Source organism: Dendropsophus ebraccatus, chromosome 6 (assembly GCF_027789765.1).
Source record: "Dendropsophus ebraccatus isolate aDenEbr1 chromosome 6, aDenEbr1.pat, whole genome shotgun sequence".
Classification (NCBI taxonomy): Eukaryota; Metazoa; Chordata; class Amphibia; order Anura; family Hylidae; genus Dendropsophus; species Dendropsophus ebraccatus.
The window spans coordinates 108,669,925-108,688,280 of record NC_091459.1 but is presented as its reverse complement, the minus strand read 5'-3'; the positions used below and the strand labels follow the sequence as shown (position 1 = coordinate 108,688,280).

The following is an 18,356-nucleotide window of genomic DNA, read 5'->3' as shown; positions in this document are numbered from 1 at the left end:
CACAGCAATGGTACTGTCATACACTGTAGGTTTTTCACAATCAAATCTGATGGAAAAACCACAGCATACCCATCCATTGTGAAAGCACCCTCAAATAGCACACACAAGTACTAAAATACACAATAGATGTAAGTATGCAGACATCTTCTAAAAAGCTTTTTTTTTTTTTTTTTTTTTTTTTTTTAATTCTCGTTTTGTACATACAGTGCAAAAAACTTTTTCCATCCTTCCGATAAATTATTGCATAGTTTTGCCTCTACTATGTGCTCTATGAGCTCTTCTAGTTTTCCTTCTATGCTTCTACCTGCCATATTTGACTGTCCCCCTGCTCTTGTCTTTTCCCAACCTGTGTGAGCTCTCCTCCAGGGTTTCTCTCTCCCCCGTCTGCTGTCTAAGCTGATGTCTAATCTCTCTGCTGCTGTATCTAACACAGAGTAGAAAATATTTACCTGCTGGTTTGGTGTTTTATGTGAAGGAGGCATTAGAGGAGAAAAACTAGTGGGGGGCGGTCGAATTCAGCAGCAACTGACCGTGTGCAAGACATTCTGCACTATTTTACTACGCCGCTGGTGCAGAGACTGATAAATTGTAAAATTTGAAAATTGGCCTTTGGGGCTAAAAGACTTGGAAGTGTTTATAGAATTTTTTATTTTTTATACTAAATTAACATTTTCTGTGGTATTATTGGTAGCCGATTATTACATCCAGTGGACTGCTAGGTGTTGCTGCTCTAGCGACCAATAGATACAAACCTATTATTGTCGTCAATAATAAACAATGTAATGTGGTGTCCCTGACTTGCCCAGGTTTTCAGTGATCACTTAGTATGGACAGTCCAGCGTTAATGCTGCACACTGAGCATAAACTGCAGAAAGTCTGACTAAGCAGGCTCAGCGTTTGGACCTCATGCAGTGCCGTACCTTATTATGACTCCTGTTACAATGAAGTGAACAGTCAGTATTGCTATATCACCTTAGTCACATTACTGTATTGCTAAGTTGCTGCAATTTCATTGAAACAATATTGTAACAGTTTGTTTTTTATCTCTTGCAGTGAATGGTAGTGTCTAGAAAGGGTATGTCCCTTCAAGAGAGAGGTGCCAATGTCCAGCCGGCCTAATAACAATCCAGGGGGGTCACTGCGACGTTCACAGAGGAACACTGCCGGGGCCCAGCCGCAAGAGGACACTGCAGGAGGAAGGTAAGGGAACGTAACACTTGTTTCATCAAAGGCGCACATACTACTCTTCTAAAGTGAAACCTACAGCTCATACAACAAAACACAAGTCTGGAAACACATTGGAGTTGTTTGCTAGCCTTGCTTAAGTACAAGCAAATACTTTAGGCGCAGATAACACTTGTTTGGCTTTTTGTTGGATTGTCTGTTGGTGTTTTCTATTCTTGTTGCTTTACGTGAATGTGCACAAACACCTTTAAGGACGCTTAACATCTTGATCTTGCTAATTCTTCTAAAGCTTCTAACTCTTAAGGGAAGGAAAATCTTGGGTAGTTGCATTTCTCAAGGGAATGGGGAAATACTGTTGTTTATACAAAAAGTGCGGCCCAGTTATTGTATCATGGTCGCATCTATATTTTATGTACCGAACCTAACAGGAGGGATCTGTGTTCTCTGTATCCTCTGATGCAGTTCTCTCTTGGTTTTCCAGCAACAGGTCCCAGTTAGAGCAGGCAGAACATAAGACCCTTAGCCTTCCTGAAAGCAGAAAGTCACTTTCTAAGACCCCCAAAGTGCAGTCTAATACATCTACTGGCCAGTCCAGGGGCTACAGCTCTAAAAGGTAACTTTACTTACTACTTTCTGAACTTGTATAGCATTGGTAGTTAAATGTGATCTTGGTGGAGGAATACACCAAGATCTAGTAAAGGATTTAGCACTGTCTTTCCTTGTCAAGACTCAAGTGAATGCTGCATGTGTTTAGGTCTTTAGCTATGGCCATGTCTTGCCTCTTTTTCCTGCTTTCATTTTCCTGCTGAAGAATACACTAAGCAATTTGTGTTGTTTGTCATATGTGCCGAACACTATGATTTGTATCCACCCATCCTTCCAGCGTTGCAGACATGTAACTGTGTATCACGTCTGGCCAAATCGGACTATATTAACGAAATGTTCAACCTATAGGCTTCGGTGGGATCATCTTGTGTGTGTGGGGGGGGGGGGGGCTCCTAAATCTCTCTCTAGTGACAAACATTGGGGGAAAGAATTCAAGAATTCTACCTGTTCCTATATTCCTGTTGGAGCTAAGTTGTTGCCAGAGCTGTCTGACGGTGACTTATTCTTTTCTCTGACCACTAAAATAACCATGCACATTCAGCTGAGCATTTTATTGATGGACTGGGGAGTAATAGCCGTTGACAGAATCCTCACTCAGCCAACAGCTATTTAATATGTATAGTCACCTTAAAGGGGAACTCTGGAAAACAAAACAATTGTCTTTCAGTCAGCCTGTTTTTTGAAAGTTATACAGATTTGTAAATTACTTTTTAAAATGTCAAGCCTTACAGTACTTATGAGCTGCTGTATGTCCCTGCAGGAAGTTGTATATTATTTCCATTCTGACACAGTGCTCTCTGCTGCCCCCTCTGTCCATGTCAGGAACTGTCCATAACAGGAGAGGTTTTTTATGGGGATTTTGTTTTGCTCTGGACAGAGGTGACAGCAGAACACACCCTGTTGGATTGGAAACAGGAGCAAGAGCATACAGCAGCTGTTAAAGGGGTATCCTTGTCGGATTGTAGGATATGTCAAGTTAAACATTATTGCAAATACATTAAACTGGTCTCCTTCTCCTGATATGCTGCTTTTTCCCCTCCCATTGTAGACGACTCGTTGTCTAGGTTACAGACCACCACTCTGATCTAATATCAGTGGTCTGTGTATAGCTATAATGTAGACATATAGCTAGATTGTGTGTGTATGTATACTGTGGTGCCTGTAGGAGGGGTATAGCCTGCCAGGCGGAGTCACTTCTTCTTCTGTCTAGTGTCGCCTCCTAGTGGCAGTAGCCTATACCCCACTGGTGCTGTGTCCCCCAATGAAGCCACAAGAAAGGGATTTTACGGTGAGTACAAAAAAATCCTCTTATTATATATACATATATACTACAGCAATATACTATGGCAATCAAAATTAGAGCACAACACACAATTTCCTAAATATCAAGGTTATTGTGTAGTCCTATGTGAATATATTCTAACATGAGTAAAATAGCAATATTTTAAGCTTATTTCATAAATTCTATACATTCTAAAGCTCGGAATAATAACATAAATAAGATAATTGGAAAAAAACAGTGATCAAAATTAGGGAACACTTTCAGTTACCTTCAAGTTATTAGTGTTAATCTGGCAACTAGTGCTGATTTCTTATGTGACAAACCCCATGTAACTGATGTGCTGTTCCAAAGTGACTGAAAACCTACGGCAGCAGGTTGTCTTGATGAAGGCCAAAGGGGTCATCCTATCAGCCATAGCAAGAGAACTTGGTCGTTCCAAGTTTGTGATTTCTAGAATATTGCATCTGTACAACATCACACACTCATTCAGGTCCCCCAAGAAGGCTGGCCGCCCACGAAAGACGTATGCAAGAGAGGACAGGATAATGTGGAGAATCTTAGTGGTTTTCAACTTTATAGTATGATTGACAACAGTGGGAGGGAAAGAGAAGCACCTCAGGAGAAGGAAACAAGTTTGTTAAATTAATGTATTTGTAAAAATATTTTAAGTGTCCCTGTCATCCATAGAAAACTTCTGACATGTCATAGTTTTGTTCGGTCCAGGTCTAATTGTTGAGACCCGTACCAATTGTCAGAACGAGCGGGGTGAGTACCTTGCTGCAGCGTATCTGCTCCCCTCTCTGTTAGCATAATCAGTCGGGCTCCATAGACTTACATTAATATTATTATTAATAATTATTATTATTTTATAAATTATTATGAGACCGAGTGATCGTGTGACACAAAGATCGGAGAGGAGCGCGCTTAGCACGGTCTCCTCTCGGCTCCTTCTTCCAATCTTAACTGATTAATCCTTTTGTCATGTCTCTACAACTGTTTTCTATGATGACACTTTAACTTGATGTGTCCTACATATGTATAATAACTGAGATGAAAATACCCCTTTAAGTGCTGAAGGACTTGAGTGGTTTTGTTTTTTAAACTATGAGTAATTTACAAATCTGTATAGCTTTCTCTCACAAGTTTATTTTTTAAAGTGTTTTCTGTGTTAGGTAACTTAACTGAATTAGGTGATAACGTATTAAAATTAGCATTACTCATCTGATAAATTCCCCCTCCACTCCAGCTCTACCACTCCTGTCCTCTCTGCTGCCTTTATCTGGCTGCATTGATAACATACCTACATATCCACTTGGCCACTGCAGCCAGTAAGTGGCCTCAGTGCTATTTTGCCATACATCATTAAGGCTAGTTATAGGCTGCATGGGTCAAGTGGGTGTATGGGGGATATCATTGCTGCGGCCAAATGAAGAGCGGTGAGGAGGATCGAAGTGGCAGGACATCTATCAGGTTAGTAATGCTTCTCTTTGTTTTATTACTTTGCACAGTTGAAAACCACTTAAAATGTAACATAAAGTTGTCGTAAAACTTTGTCTTGAAAGCTCTGCTAACAGTGGAGACATGGTTGTTGTGTTTACAGGAACTTTGATGCACTTGACAAATCATTTTTACAAGTTTGCCATTTCCCTTTCCGTGTACTGACTTATATTGAGCCTGTTGTCTTTATTTGTTTTCCAGTAGATGTGTAGAGGAGTGGCAGGATAAATGCTCTCATTTTGACTACTGGAGTGATCAGTAGCACTGTTCTGAATCTTTTTTTGTTTTGTTTTTCTTTTCTTCCCCCTCTCCCTTTCCTTACAGTATTTTTTTTTTATCACATTAAACACACTGCTGTATTTTTTTTAATTATATATATATATATATATATATATATATATATATATATATGTGTGTGTGTGTGTGTGTGTGTGTGTGTGTGTGTGTGTGTGTGTGTGTGTGTATATATATATATATATATATATATATCTATATATATCTATATATATCTATATATCTATATATATATATATATCTATATATATATATATATATATATATCTATATATATCTATATATATATCTATATATCTATATATATATCTATATATATATAATATATCTATCTATATATATATATCTATATATATATATATCTATCTATCTATCTATATATATCTATCTATATATATATATATATCTATCTATATATATATATATCTATCTATATCTATATCTATCTATCTATCTATCTATCTATCTATCTATCTATCTATATATATCTCTATCTATATATATATCTATCTCTCCCCCTGTGCGATGTGGTATATATGGCTTATGTCATGCACATGTGCCTTTTTTCTCCACAACGTGTAGTCTTAATGGATGCAGATGTTCAAAAAAAAATTTTGTTTTTTACAGCACAGGATTTTGCAATTCCTTTACTTGCAAACTTTTTTTTATTAATTTATTTTTTAATTTTTGTATTTCCATTTGTAAGCAGTCCAAAAAAGGTCTAATGTGCTTTTATGGCAGTCCCACCTTTTTATTTGGCCCATCCAGCAGCTCAGGGAGGGTCTCGTACTAATATTCCAGCTCTTACACTACTGCCAGTACTGGATAAATTTCCGATCCTAGCACCCGTTACAATGCGGCAGTCACATCCTGGTCTTTCAGCAGCAGTTCCATGGTAGCCGGGGATCTTCTGAAGGCTCACAGACCTGCCATGTATGTGATGGTATACAGCTGTGCTAGGAGCATAATGCACTGCACCTACAGTAGTAGGGCAGTGTATTATTACGATAAATATAGAATATATATTATAAAATATTCTAAACATATCAAAAGAAATAAAAATGCATGAATTCCCCTTGTAATAAATGTCGATAACAACATGAAATTTTAAACTACACACTTTATTCTAGGTAAATGCTGTGTGAAAAAAAACTAAATTGTGTTTTCTTAATTCACATGACCAAAAAATTTAAGAGCGATCAAAAGTGTCATATGCCCTAAAAATGGTACCAATAAAAACTTCCACTTGTTCTGGAGAAACCAAACCTCCACTTGGCTTTTTAAAAAAATATATATATATTTTAAATGTGTTTATCCTGGCAAATAATACACTGTTGGTCCTGTGACTATATAACCATGTGTTTAATTTTTTTTTCTCCTCTTCTCAGGGGCTGTACCTCATCTTCTGTTTTATCACAACCTGAAGATCCAGAACGAAGTAACACCTCAGAAATTCAAAGGCCTAAGAAAGAAACCTCTCGTGGGGTAAAGCGTAGTGCCAGCCCTGATCATAGCCGGACCAATTCCCCTAGCTCTGCTAAGAAACCCAAAGCACTTCAGCACGTCGAGCCCTCTGCTGGGACGCGGCGACCAAATAATAAACCTAAGAAGAGACAGATTGACCAGGAGCATTCAGCTCCACCCACATCATTGCCGTCGACAAGCAAAGCGTACGGCAGGAAGGGTGGAGCCCCCGGCACCTCTCCGCTGCACAAAAGGAAAAGGACAGATAATTCCTCGTGTGTGAAGAGCAGCAGCGCAGCCGTAGTAGAGACTGGTGCAGAAGACAGGCCTCCAAAACCCACCAAGCTGGCTTCAAAATCGGCCACCTCAGCCAAAGCTGGGTGTAGCACCATTACTGATTCCTCATCTTCTGCCTCTACTTCCTCCTCTTCTTCCTCTGCTGTCGCCTCTGTCTCTTCTGCTGCACCCCCAGGAGCTCGAGTGAAACAAGGGAAGGATCAGAACAAGGCAAGACGATCACGCTCTGCCTCAAGTCCAAGCCCTCGAAGGAGCAGCCGAGAAAAAGAACAGGCCAAAGCCAGCAGCTCTTCAAAGTTTGATTGGGCAGCTCGATTCAGCCCAAAAGTCAGCCTTCCTAAAACAAAACTTTCCCTTCCGGGATCTTCCAAGGCTGAGACATCAAAACCTGGACCCTCAGGATTACAGGCAAAACTAGCAAGTAAGTAACGCGTTGTTCTCTCTTACATGGTCAGGTGTATCCATGGTCACAATACTAATAGGTACTAGAAAACTGTATGAACTGTATATCAACCTCATTGGTTCCACAGTACTTGATGGCAAGGTTAGATCTGGCTTTCAAGGCTGAATATCCTGGTCATTTTGTTTGCCTCACATTTGATTCATACAGTTAGGGTTCAGTTGAGATTATCTTTTTATTCTTAGCAGAAAGGTAATTCTACAGCATTCTTACCTCTCAGAATATAACATACTGACTAGAGATGAGCGAACCGGGTTCGGGTTCGAGTCCATCCGAACTCGAACGACCGGCATTTGATTAGCGGGGGCTGCTGAACTTGGATAAAGCTCTAAGGTTGTCTTGAAAACATGGATACAGCCAATGACTATATCCATGTTTTCCACATAGCCTTAGGGTTTTATCCAACTTCAGCAGCCGCCGCTAATCAAATGCCGGTCGTTCGGGTTCGGATGGACTCGAGCATGCTAGAGGTTCGCTTATCTCTAACACTGACATGTTGCTGTTTTTACACTCTACTCGCTATAGGCTACTCTTTTTCTATGTTTTTTTTCCTTTCCAGATTGTGCTATGTACACTGGGGGTAAGCATCTCTCATCTTCTCTTTAGTGAGCAGGATTACAATTAACCAGATCACCTTTACTGTAGGGGTGAATGCAGATAACAGGATAACACCATGTATTTTATTTCCTTTTTCTTATATTGGACCATTATATTCCACAGTCATGTACAGAAATTGTCATTACTTTTCTTTTGGGAGGAACCAAACTTTGTGAGAACTGTACTCTTATATTCTTGGTTTTATTTCAACCGAGGACCATAGTGACCCTACACGACAACTATTGTGACCTCTCTATTTGTGTTGTCCATCCTCCTGTAATTACCCTTCTACAAGCACCAATAAGTCAATCAGTTCTTTGTGACTTGGTGCTGTAGAGTTTTCAGGGTTCAGGCTGCAGAACTTAATTTTGGGGAGGGGGAGCTGGGTGCCCTAGTGGTTTACCCCAGGCCACAGTTTAATAATAGAGCTGATTGCCAATTGTGCGTCTGAAAGACTTGACTCTCTCTGCTGCATTATGTAAATCATCCATATCCATCCTGCAAACTTTCCCTGTGCTCAGTCTGCTTGCCTGAGCAGGGGCACACCTGCCTGAAACACTGCTAATAGATCTGTACTGTGTTAGCACACTCTGTGTAGTGTGTCTATGAATTATTACATGGATAAATAAACCTAAAATTGTTTTTTAGACTCTTGTGTGGTGTGCTGATCACCAGAGCTGCTTCATCTGGAGGTACACTGTGATCGGTGCTGGAAGCCATGGATTTGCTCATTGTTTAGAGGCCATGCCAAGTTACTGCAACTCTGCTCTATTTCACTTTAATGGGAAACGAGCTGCAGTAACATAACACCACCACTATGTAATAAACGGAGCAGAGGGTTAGAGCTCTGTTCACACTTCCCATCCAGGTACTGTGGCTCTGCCAAACAGCTGCTGGGCAGATGTGTGCACCCATCCTGAGGAAAAGACTCCTTTTGAAAGAGTTCTCCGCATTAACTAGGATAGGTGGTGATTGTGTGGCTTTTGGGGGTCAAACACTGTGGACCCCTGCTGGTCACAAGAGCTTCACTAGATTGGAGTGGCCTGATTGACTGCTGCTCTGTCTATGGTATTAATAGAGATAGCAGCTTCAGCAATAGAGATAGCAGTTGAGCATCAGTTACTTTCGGTAGTCTCATAGTAAGTGATTTAAAGGGTTGGCCACTTTATAGTAAAATTGTTTTATGTATAGTATAAGTGTATTCACATTACTTACTGACAGCAGTAAGTGTACCTCATAGAGCTTAAATCAGGCTGCCTTGCTCTGTGGTGAGTCTGTCCATAAGATGGCTGACATGGAGGAGCAGTGACCATGCTCCCCCTCCAGTGTCCTCCATAGGCATATACAGGCTCCGAGATTGAGACTGGGGAGCGGGGCATGGTCAATTGCTCCTCCATGTAGGCCATCTTATGGACAGACTCGCCACAGAGTAGGACAGCATAACCTGGAGGAAGGGAATCTGATTTTAGCTCTGAGGTACACAGGGAGCTGCTGTCAGTATATACAGTGAGTACACTTAATACTGTACACTGCACAATTTTACTATAAAGTTGCCAACCCCTTTAAGTGGCAGAACACATGCGCAACTGCTGCTTCACTTGTTTAAGAAACATGAGACCCTTTATCTTATGATCGCTGGTACAGTTGTTTCAGAGAGAAGTGGCAACAATAAGCCCTTTACCAGCAACTCCAGAAGGAAAACTGCCCCTATTATATAGACAAATATATAGACTTAGGCCCCGTTCCCACTGAGCAAAGATAGCGGAATTCCGCGACAGAATTGTCCGCCGCGGAATGCCGTTAGCCTCCCGCTCATAATGGGAGTCTATGGGAGGCGCGCGCTCCTGCTCTGTACGCGCTGAAGAATAGACTCCCATAGACTCCCATTGTGAGCGGGAGGCTAACGGCATTCCGCGGCGGACAATTCCGTAGCGGAATTCCGCTACTCTTGCTCAGTGGGAACGGGGCCTTCGTCGGAAAATGTAAACAAATTCAAATATTAGGCATTTATCAATATCTAATTTTTTTTAAAAATAAAAAATATAGGCAATGCATCCCTTTTTAACAATGTTTATCTCTTGTTGCAGAGAAGGGGGGAGGCTCCAGCTGCAGCTAGTTGTACAGGATTGAGGAGGAAGGGAAACGCCTGATCTCCTAGGGCACTTATAAAACTTCATATAATTTATGTATTTCTCAGTTCGCGTATTTGCAGTATGAGAAGGAATAGGATCAAAGCAAAGAACTACATTGCGGGGAGAGGTTCTGAGGATAAATTAAAAAAATAAAAAAAACAAAGTCTGTAGTGAAGATTTCTTCAATCGCCTCCTATCTTCCTTTTGCTGCATATGTAAGAATGTACACGCTGGGAGAATTTAGAAGACCACACAATAAACTATAGATGGCAACTATAGTGGAGCATCTTCAGACCCGTTAGTTAGCAGGTGTTTACCATACAGAGAGCAAGCGGGCATATGTAGTAAAACCTAACAGCGACTGCTATGCCAGCAGCTGAAGGGCACAAAATAGTTCCTGACATGTGCAGAGTCCGGAAGAGGAGGCTGCAGGAATGTAAGATTAATAGTACAAGATGGGGTGAAATCTAAATAGTCCTGGGATGAGTGTGTGCACTATATGCAGCATAAACACCACGTTGAGGATCTGAGCTGTTTCTGACTCAATCGCCTTCTCCTTGTGTGGCATTTACATTGTATATTATAACCTGAACTACTGGATCATCACTAGTGCTTGTGACTGGCTCCCGACCTCGGATGTTAGTGTCTTCTCAGACACTTGTGCTTATTCCTAGGAAAGCATACCAGCAGCTCGGCTCTCCATGGATCTAATGGTAACTGTCTTCTGTTGTGTTGTGTGGCTCCTTCTCACTTTCTGGCACATTTACTGCCTTTCCATCATTGTAGGAGTGTCATTGTTGGTGAATGAGAATGAATGGGGAAGCTAACTGCTGTAAACTGCTCCTGGGCAATGGACGATGTGTTGGCATGCTGGAAGCGGGTCTGTACATGACATAATGGGATTTGTATTTGTTGTTAGAGCGATCTCTAAAAAGTGTGCACCCTTTCCTAGCAAGGTCCGGGTTGACATTGTGCTGGTGATATTTGTCGCTCCCCATGTGTATTTATAAAGAGAAAGAAATGATTAAAGGCACTGCTTCTCTCATTACATTGCCAGCTGTAAAGAGGTGAGAAATACAACAGCAAGTGAACTGTCAGTTCTTAAAGGGAACCTGTCACCACCCCCACCCCCCCCCTCGCAGCCCAGATATCGCTGTCTGAAGCCCGGCGTGCGCATCAGAGAGGTCCGATGCCCATAGAGAATTATTTGGGGGGGGGGGGGGTGACAGGTTCCCTTTTAAAATTGATGTCTTGTTTGAAACCGGGAAAAGGATGTGTAAGAATTTAGGGTGCCTTTACACAAAGATTTATTTGACAGATTTTTGAAACCAAAGGCAAGAATGGATTTGGGAAGAGTAGAAATCTCTTATTTTTTTTCTTTTATGACCTATTCTCTGTTTATAGTCTGTTCCTGCCTTTGGCTTCAAAAATATGTCAGGTAAATCTCTGTGTAAAGGCCAAATAGCTAGATGACTAGCTAGGTGCCAAGGCATCCCCAAAATTTGAGATATTTTGCTGGTGCTTTTGATATGCAGTAGTTAGTACCTATCAGTGAGCGTCTACCTGTGACAAGGTCATAAACAATCAAGGCTGAGTGATATGTATGGGTAGTACAGATGGGAAATAGGTTCTTCTACAGTCCCCTGAGTGCATCCTTATGTCGGCGGTATTGGCCACAGCTGGTGCATGTGATCCTTCATTGCAGAAGGGACCCGGATGTGTTGCTTTAGGGAGTGTCAAATCCAGGTGCTGCCTACAGTTATCTGTGGATTGTAAGTGTTGGACCCCACTCGATTAATGTGGAGGAGGAATAACTTTTGCTATTTTGATAACCCCTTTTAAATGGGTTGTATGGGCTAAAGCAACAGTTCCTCGCAGCTAGGGGTTCTATAAAGATTATGTACAATATGCACCACCTGTGGTCTCTCACAGCTGCTGTGTTGACACTACTGGTCTGGTCTCTGCATCTTTCAGATTGTTTGACAGGTCTGCAGGGTAAGATAGCTGTCTGTCACACTGAGGCTTAAAACCAAAAGAAAGTGTAAGGGGAGGATAGATATTTATTAATATTATACAACCCCAAGCCTGGGGGACAAAAAGGCCCAGACAGACCTTTTTGTTGCTATTCAAGGCTACTTCTGTATGCAAAAAAATCTCCATATAAAGTGAACATGCATTGAGGTGCTGGTGGGATGAGGCATGATATTGCTTAGGCTAAGTTCACACAATGTAAATTATCAATCACAGCTTTTGTTGAAATTTGCAACAACGGCCGTGATTAATTGATGATTTACATTGTGCTGCACACAATGGAATCCCAGCCAGAGTGTATACACATAGTATACGCTTCGGCTGGGATTGCCAACAGCAGCCACGAAAACTGACATGTCTGATTTGTGAGTCCGCTATTCATTGAATAGCAGCCGCACAGAGCTGACAGTTCACACAATGGAGAGTGCGGCTCCGGCTGCACTTTCCATTGTGTGCAATGGTGAATTGGGACGCGGGGGCCCGCATCCCTAGTCAATAGAAAAGAAGTTTATCCAGCTGGTCACTGAACGTCTGTTGTTTTACACTGTGTGAACCCGACCTTAAAGGGGTAGTGCACCAAAAAATTTTTTCCTTCAAATCAACTGCTGCCATGAAGTGCCAGAGATTTGTAATTTACTTCTATTAAAAAATCTCAAGCCTTCCAGTACTTATCAGCTGCTGTATGCCCAGCAGGAAGTGGTGGTATTTCCAGTCTGGAGAGCAGGAGAGGTTTTCTATGGAGATTTGCTCCTTCTCTGGACAGTTCTTGACATGGACAGAGGAGGCAACAGAGAGCACTGTATCAGACAGGAAAGAAAACACCACTTCCTGCTGGGCATACAGCAGCTGATAAGTACTGGAAGGCTTGAGATTTTTTAATAGAAGTAAATTATAAATATCTGGCACTTCATGGTAGCAGTTGATTTGAAAGAATTTTTTTTTTGTGCACTACCCCTTTAACATGTACACATCAGGTTAGTCATTCCAGGGCTCCAAATGGTGACCAGAATTGCTTCCAATGTGTCCTAGAATGAGCAAACCAGCCGCACTCCAGCATCTTTGTCTCTGATGTCACATGAGGCCAGTCCATACATTTCTAAACTATTCTACAGCTCCACAGAACTGTAGGAGAAGGAGAAACCAGAGATGGTTTATTAGTCTCTGGCGCCACATGTGCACATCTCTGTAAGCAGCTGAGCTGTTTATGGCGCTAGTTCTGGTGGTCATGTTCACTGGGTGCCAGGTAGCTGCTGGAGCTGTATAGTGTTTTAGAAGATACAAACACTACAGCGTTGGCAAGTTGTTTTCTCTGGTAACTACGGCTAATACCTGGGCCCCATATAGAGAGAATCTGCAATTTGGTGGGGGGAGGCTACTACAAGCCCAAAACACAGCAGTAGAATCACCTCCAAGGACCCAAAGCTGGATTATATAACCCTGTGCAAAAGAGACTGTAATGGATGGCATCACAGCTAAAAGAGGAGGTACCACCTGGTACATCCTCTTTAACCTGAACCCACGGATCGATCGGCGCCGGCACAGGGAAGCCGGTGCCGCGGTCCGTTTTTCGGACCGCCACCCGGTACCCGCGCACGGCGCCGTTCGATCCAGCGGTACCGGCCGGTGCTGAAGCACTGGAAGTCGGCCGGGCCGCCCCCAGTGGGAGGGAATTCCCTCCCCTGTATGACTCGGCTCCATTCATTCTAAGCGAGCCGCGTCATACAGGGGAGGGAATTCCCTCCCACTGGGGGTGGGCCAGCCGGCCTCCAGTGCTTGAGCACCGGCCGGTTCCCGTGCATAGAACGGCGCCGTGCACGGGAACGGGGCCTCGGTCCTAAAAACGGACCACGGCACTGGCTTCCCCGTGCCGGCGCCGTTCGATAGGCGGGTTCAGGTTAAAGAGGATGTACCGGGTGGTACATTCTCTTTAAAGTAAAAAGGATTTTAGTGACCCTTTCTGCTATAAAAAAAAAGTAGAAAAGGCATGGAGAAGACACTTTCTTCTCTTGTATCACAAAAATACTTTTAACAGTATGAATATAAAAATGGAGTAAAGCTATTAATTTTACCATATATTGTATTGATGTAATGGACCTGTATAAGGAATCAAAACACTTTTTTTTTTCCATGTACCTTTAAAAAAAAAAAAAACAATGCGTTTTGATCCTTGATCTTTTTTTTTTTTTTTTTTCTTCTTTTTTTTTCCATCCGTCCAGACCTCTCTGTCCTAGCAAACACTTGTGTGCCCCATGAAATAGCAGCCATGTAGCATTTGTGCTTACAAAACTATTCCAGAGAGCTGACAGGTCCTCTTTAGAGTTCAGAGTTCACAGCCATGTGTAAGAAGAGGAAGAAGAGAAAGGAGGAGGAGGAGCAGAGACAAGCAGGTTGTGCACACAGCCTTGCAATTTATTTATGTTAATTCCACATAGTGACCAAAGAAACACATTTTGCAGCAAAAGGCACCTAGGTAAACTAGGAAACTGCTATTGGGATTGACATGGGGTTGGGTGATTAGGTAATTGCACTAGTGAAGTGTATGACTATGGTTTAATGATTTTTACCTATCTTTGACACAATTTTATGTCAGAGGGGTTTCTAGCTTACTGGCAGGTATGTTTGCAGTCAGGGTATCTCTGTAGTGGAGCCTTCCTTTTCATAGTTTCCATAGTTATGGATGGGAAGAATAAAGCTGATTTTGGCTCTGTTCACACTACCATCTTTGTCATGGTTTTCCTTGTAACGTAAGCAGTGTCTCACCTGTTAAATGACAGACAACAGCTTTGCCCGGTAAGTGTAACAACAAGTGTAACACCTTCATATACTGCAGCGCTTAAGAGTTCAGAGAGTTCACGAACAGACAAAACTCAGAGACTGGGGGTCCTGGTCTTGTTAGCTTAGTCACTTGGGTTGAACTGTACACTAATACATAAGATTCCATTGCAAAATAGGTAACGTATAAACCGAGCCTAAGGCTCTCAGACACAGTCTCCTAACCAGTCCGCTTTCTTCTCTGAAATCTACACTGGAGAACTTCCCTTCCAACTCAACCTTTTATTTCTGTGGATAAGACAGCCATGTCTTTCATACATGTCACTCCAACTTCCTATGTTTCCATTAGGAAATATTCAGAAAGAGTTAAATTAAGGTGAAATATAATTGGTTTATTTGCTTCTAATAAACCTTTTTATAGGCTTTAAGTCCAGACAAACCAGTATTCTGACTGGGGAGTTGTCCACACATTCCTGGTGAATAATTCCTTGTGAGGATGGGTTAGTATGTCACAGTTCTCATTAGCTCATTAGTTAAGCATACACTTCTTATTACATGCATTGTGAAGTAGGGATTCATAGCTGGAGAGCAGATTCCAGTTGTGCAGGTTGGAGTTAAATATAATTTAACCTTTTTAAAGTGTTACTGTCACTTTAAATAAAAACTTTCATCATATCACACTTGACTCCTGCAGCAAGCAAGGGGGTAAAGTTTTTAAAGCAAAGGCCCTACTACACAGGACACTTATCTGTCAAATCAGGTAGATATTACCCTGTGTATTAGGGCCAATGATCAGGGATTGCTTATTTTTGACCTACACTACAGAGTAGCCCATACATCACAAATGGGGTATGTCTGGTCTGTTATTTAAAATTTAATTGCTAAATCCAATTATGGGCTTAAGTGACAATAGAAAAAAAAATCTATGTGTTGAAATGGCAATGTCAAAGTGTAGGTATCAGTCCAGCTGAGATGCTATGACTGGAGCTGTGTATAAGCAGATGTGTTCAAAACATCAGTGAACTGAAGCAGCAATCTAAGGGGAGATACATGTGTACTTGTTTCTGAAGGTGGTGCTACTGTTACTGAATTATAGGGTGTTCTTGTGTTTCCCATCTGGTTTCTGAATGTTTCAGTAATTAGACCCTTATGAAAAAACAGACTTGAAGAAGGGTGTACTTGCTATTTTCTGTGTGTTAAAGGGGACAGCTCTAGGTCATGCTCAAGTGTCAAGAAGGTTGTGCTGCTGAGCCATAGGATGCATGCCCTCCCCCACCCTCACTGGGTAGGGCATTGGCATGTGTCCTGCCGCTCAGCACAGCCTCCTTGGCACTCTGAGTATGATCTAGAGCCGACAGATTCCCTTTATAGTGTTGCGTGCAGCTTTGCTATTTAAATCAAGTGACGTTTAATTAGAGGCCACTTTCCTGTAAGTGCAGTCTATAAGTAGCTGCCCTGTGTGACTGTTTTATAGGGGTTTTATTTGTGGTTTTAATCTTTTTAAGACAAAACACAGTTGTGACCCCCTTGAAGTAACCAGGTCTAAAGAATATAAAGTATACATTTACTTTGAAAGCACCTTACCTCTTTTATAATTTTTCCTCCTACATGGGAAACCCCCTATTAAACGCAGCAACCGTCTTGTTTTAGTTTCTATACAATGTCCGCCCCTATATATTAATTTTTTTAATTTATATATTTTTATTTCAGACTTAAGAAAATCTACTAAGAAGCGCAGTGAGTCGCCGCCTGCGGAGCTCCCCAGTCTGCGGCGGAGCACAAGACAAAAGACCACGGGCTCCTGTGCTAGCACCAGGTATGTGCGACTTACTGTGTTTCAGGGGCTTGTAAGTGACTGGAAATGTGCAGTTGTAAAACTTTTTTCCTCTACAGTCAGTACAGATTTTTTATTAGCGAATTTTCTTTCTCCATGTCAGCCGGCGAGGCTCTGGCCTGGGCAAGCGAGCAGCAGCTGAAGCTCGCCAACAGGAGAAGATGGCAGATCCTGACAATCAGGAAGGGGCCAATTCTTCGGCTGCACGAACAGATGATACCGCCCAGGGAGCAGCAGGTAATGTCTTGTTCATATTGTGGTGTACATGAATTTTGACATCCATCTTTTTTTTTTCCTTTTTTTTTTTAAATAAAGTTTTAAGACTAGAGCTACATGTGGACGCTCGCAGCTTTACAGCTGCTAAAATCAAAACTAATTATAGTAAATAAGGTTGCAGATTTGGATTTCCGCTGTCATGTTGCAGTAGCTTATGGCTCACAACAAAGACACGTTCACTATTATTAGTTGCAATTTAGAAACATGACATTGCAATCTTATTGTTGTATGACAAAAGTCACTGTGACCATAGCCGCCACCTTACTTGAAACCTGTAAGCCACAGCAACAGTAAGGAATCTCCATTTACTTGTATAGCTGCCATCAAAGTAAAACACATGTGATGTTTGCATTACCTAAAAGTCTGTAGCAAATGAAAAATGGCTAAAATGCGGTGGACATAATAGAAAAAAAAAAAACCAGCAAAGAGGCTCTGGGGCTCTATTTAAGCTCTGTAGGTTTCTTTCTCATGCTGGCCTTGTTTAGGTGTACTTAGGAGAGTTACTGGTGAGACACTCCTTTTGGCTTCAGTCCAAAGCTTTAGGAAGAGTGTAGGACTATGGTATATAGTAAGAATATGCTGTTCCTTCCTGACTGGAGTGGGGGCCAACCCCCAGGTCTCTATAGATCCAGAGAATTGAGATGGGTAGAGCTGTGCTGATGTGCAGGATGGCAACAGGATCAGACTGTTAACTGTCTCAAAACCTTACCATTTGTAACCCCTTCAAATGGAAAAAAAAACTGATATCTTGTAAAGAATTTAAGTTTTGGGTTGTCAAAGTCTAAGTGGGACATTTACTAATGGGGATTGGTGTGTATTTTGTTCTAATATCTTGTGACTGATTCATTAACATGTAGCACTGCCATAGTAAATGCATCTAAATAAAAAGGCGCAACTATGAAAAAATTGCGCAGTTTTATTCACCTGGTTCTGACCAGACCAAGCTTGCGCCTGTTTATGCGACTTTTTAAAAAGTCGCAAATGATAAATTGGCCGCTAATCCCGGATTATGCGAACTGTTGGGTGATAATTAAAACAGGCAGATTAAAAAAGGTGCATCTAGAAATATTCACCTGTCGAATACTGGTTCATAAATAGAACTTAGACCAAAAATGGGTAAAGAATGCAATTATTCACCAAAAATTAGGCGCAAAGTGTTCATTCTCCATCTATTCGCCAGAGGCGGGAGAAATGTACCCTAAGCATGTTCTCTCGCCTGGCTCTTTCCAAGTCTCTGGCATCATCTTCTCCAAGTCATATACTCAGACCATGACCAAGCAAAACTTTTGACACGTCTCTAGAACATGCCAAAAGTTTGTTAAAGGGACAGGTTCCCTTTTATTGTGGTTATGTCCATTTCTCTAAACGTGCACATGGTGTGTGTGAGCACACAGCTTTTTTTTATTGCCTACGCAATATCTACATGAGCCAGTGAACTCTTTGCCTTCGGTGTTGACCTGAAATGTATTAAATTTACTTGACACAACAGGGTTACAAGTGCCAGGTGTTCCGTTACCTAACAAGCACACTCATGTTACTGCAAGGCTCAAATACATGAAGTAAAAGGGCATTCTAATATACTGAATATTTTTCTCACTCATTCTTTCCTGCATCTCCTCCATACATAAT

General features: G+C 41.6%; 1 protein-coding gene across 9 annotated transcripts in view; it reads left to right on the top strand.

Moving 5' to 3' along the window:
- TRIP12 (thyroid hormone receptor interactor 12) overlaps window positions 1-18,356 on the top strand; it is a 92,904-nt gene that overhangs the window by 39,636 nt on the left and 34,912 nt on the right. For 6 of the 9 annotated variants that reach the window (XM_069975589.1, XM_069975592.1, XM_069975590.1 and 3 more), the window contains exons 2-6: window positions 1,054-1,200; window positions 1,667-1,798; window positions 6,253-7,046; window positions 16,328-16,433; window positions 16,555-16,688. In XM_069975589.1, coding sequence (XP_069831690.1) covers window positions 1,103-1,200; window positions 1,667-1,798; window positions 6,253-7,046; window positions 16,328-16,433; window positions 16,555-16,688 — 1,264 coding nt within the window. In that variant the 5' untranslated portion in view covers window positions 1,054-1,102. The remainder of the gene's footprint in view (window positions 1-1,053; window positions 1,201-1,666; window positions 1,799-6,252; window positions 7,047-16,327; window positions 16,434-16,554; window positions 16,689-18,356) is intronic. The other 3 variants (XM_069975596.1, XM_069975595.1, XM_069975594.1) reach the window with 1 other exon arrangement.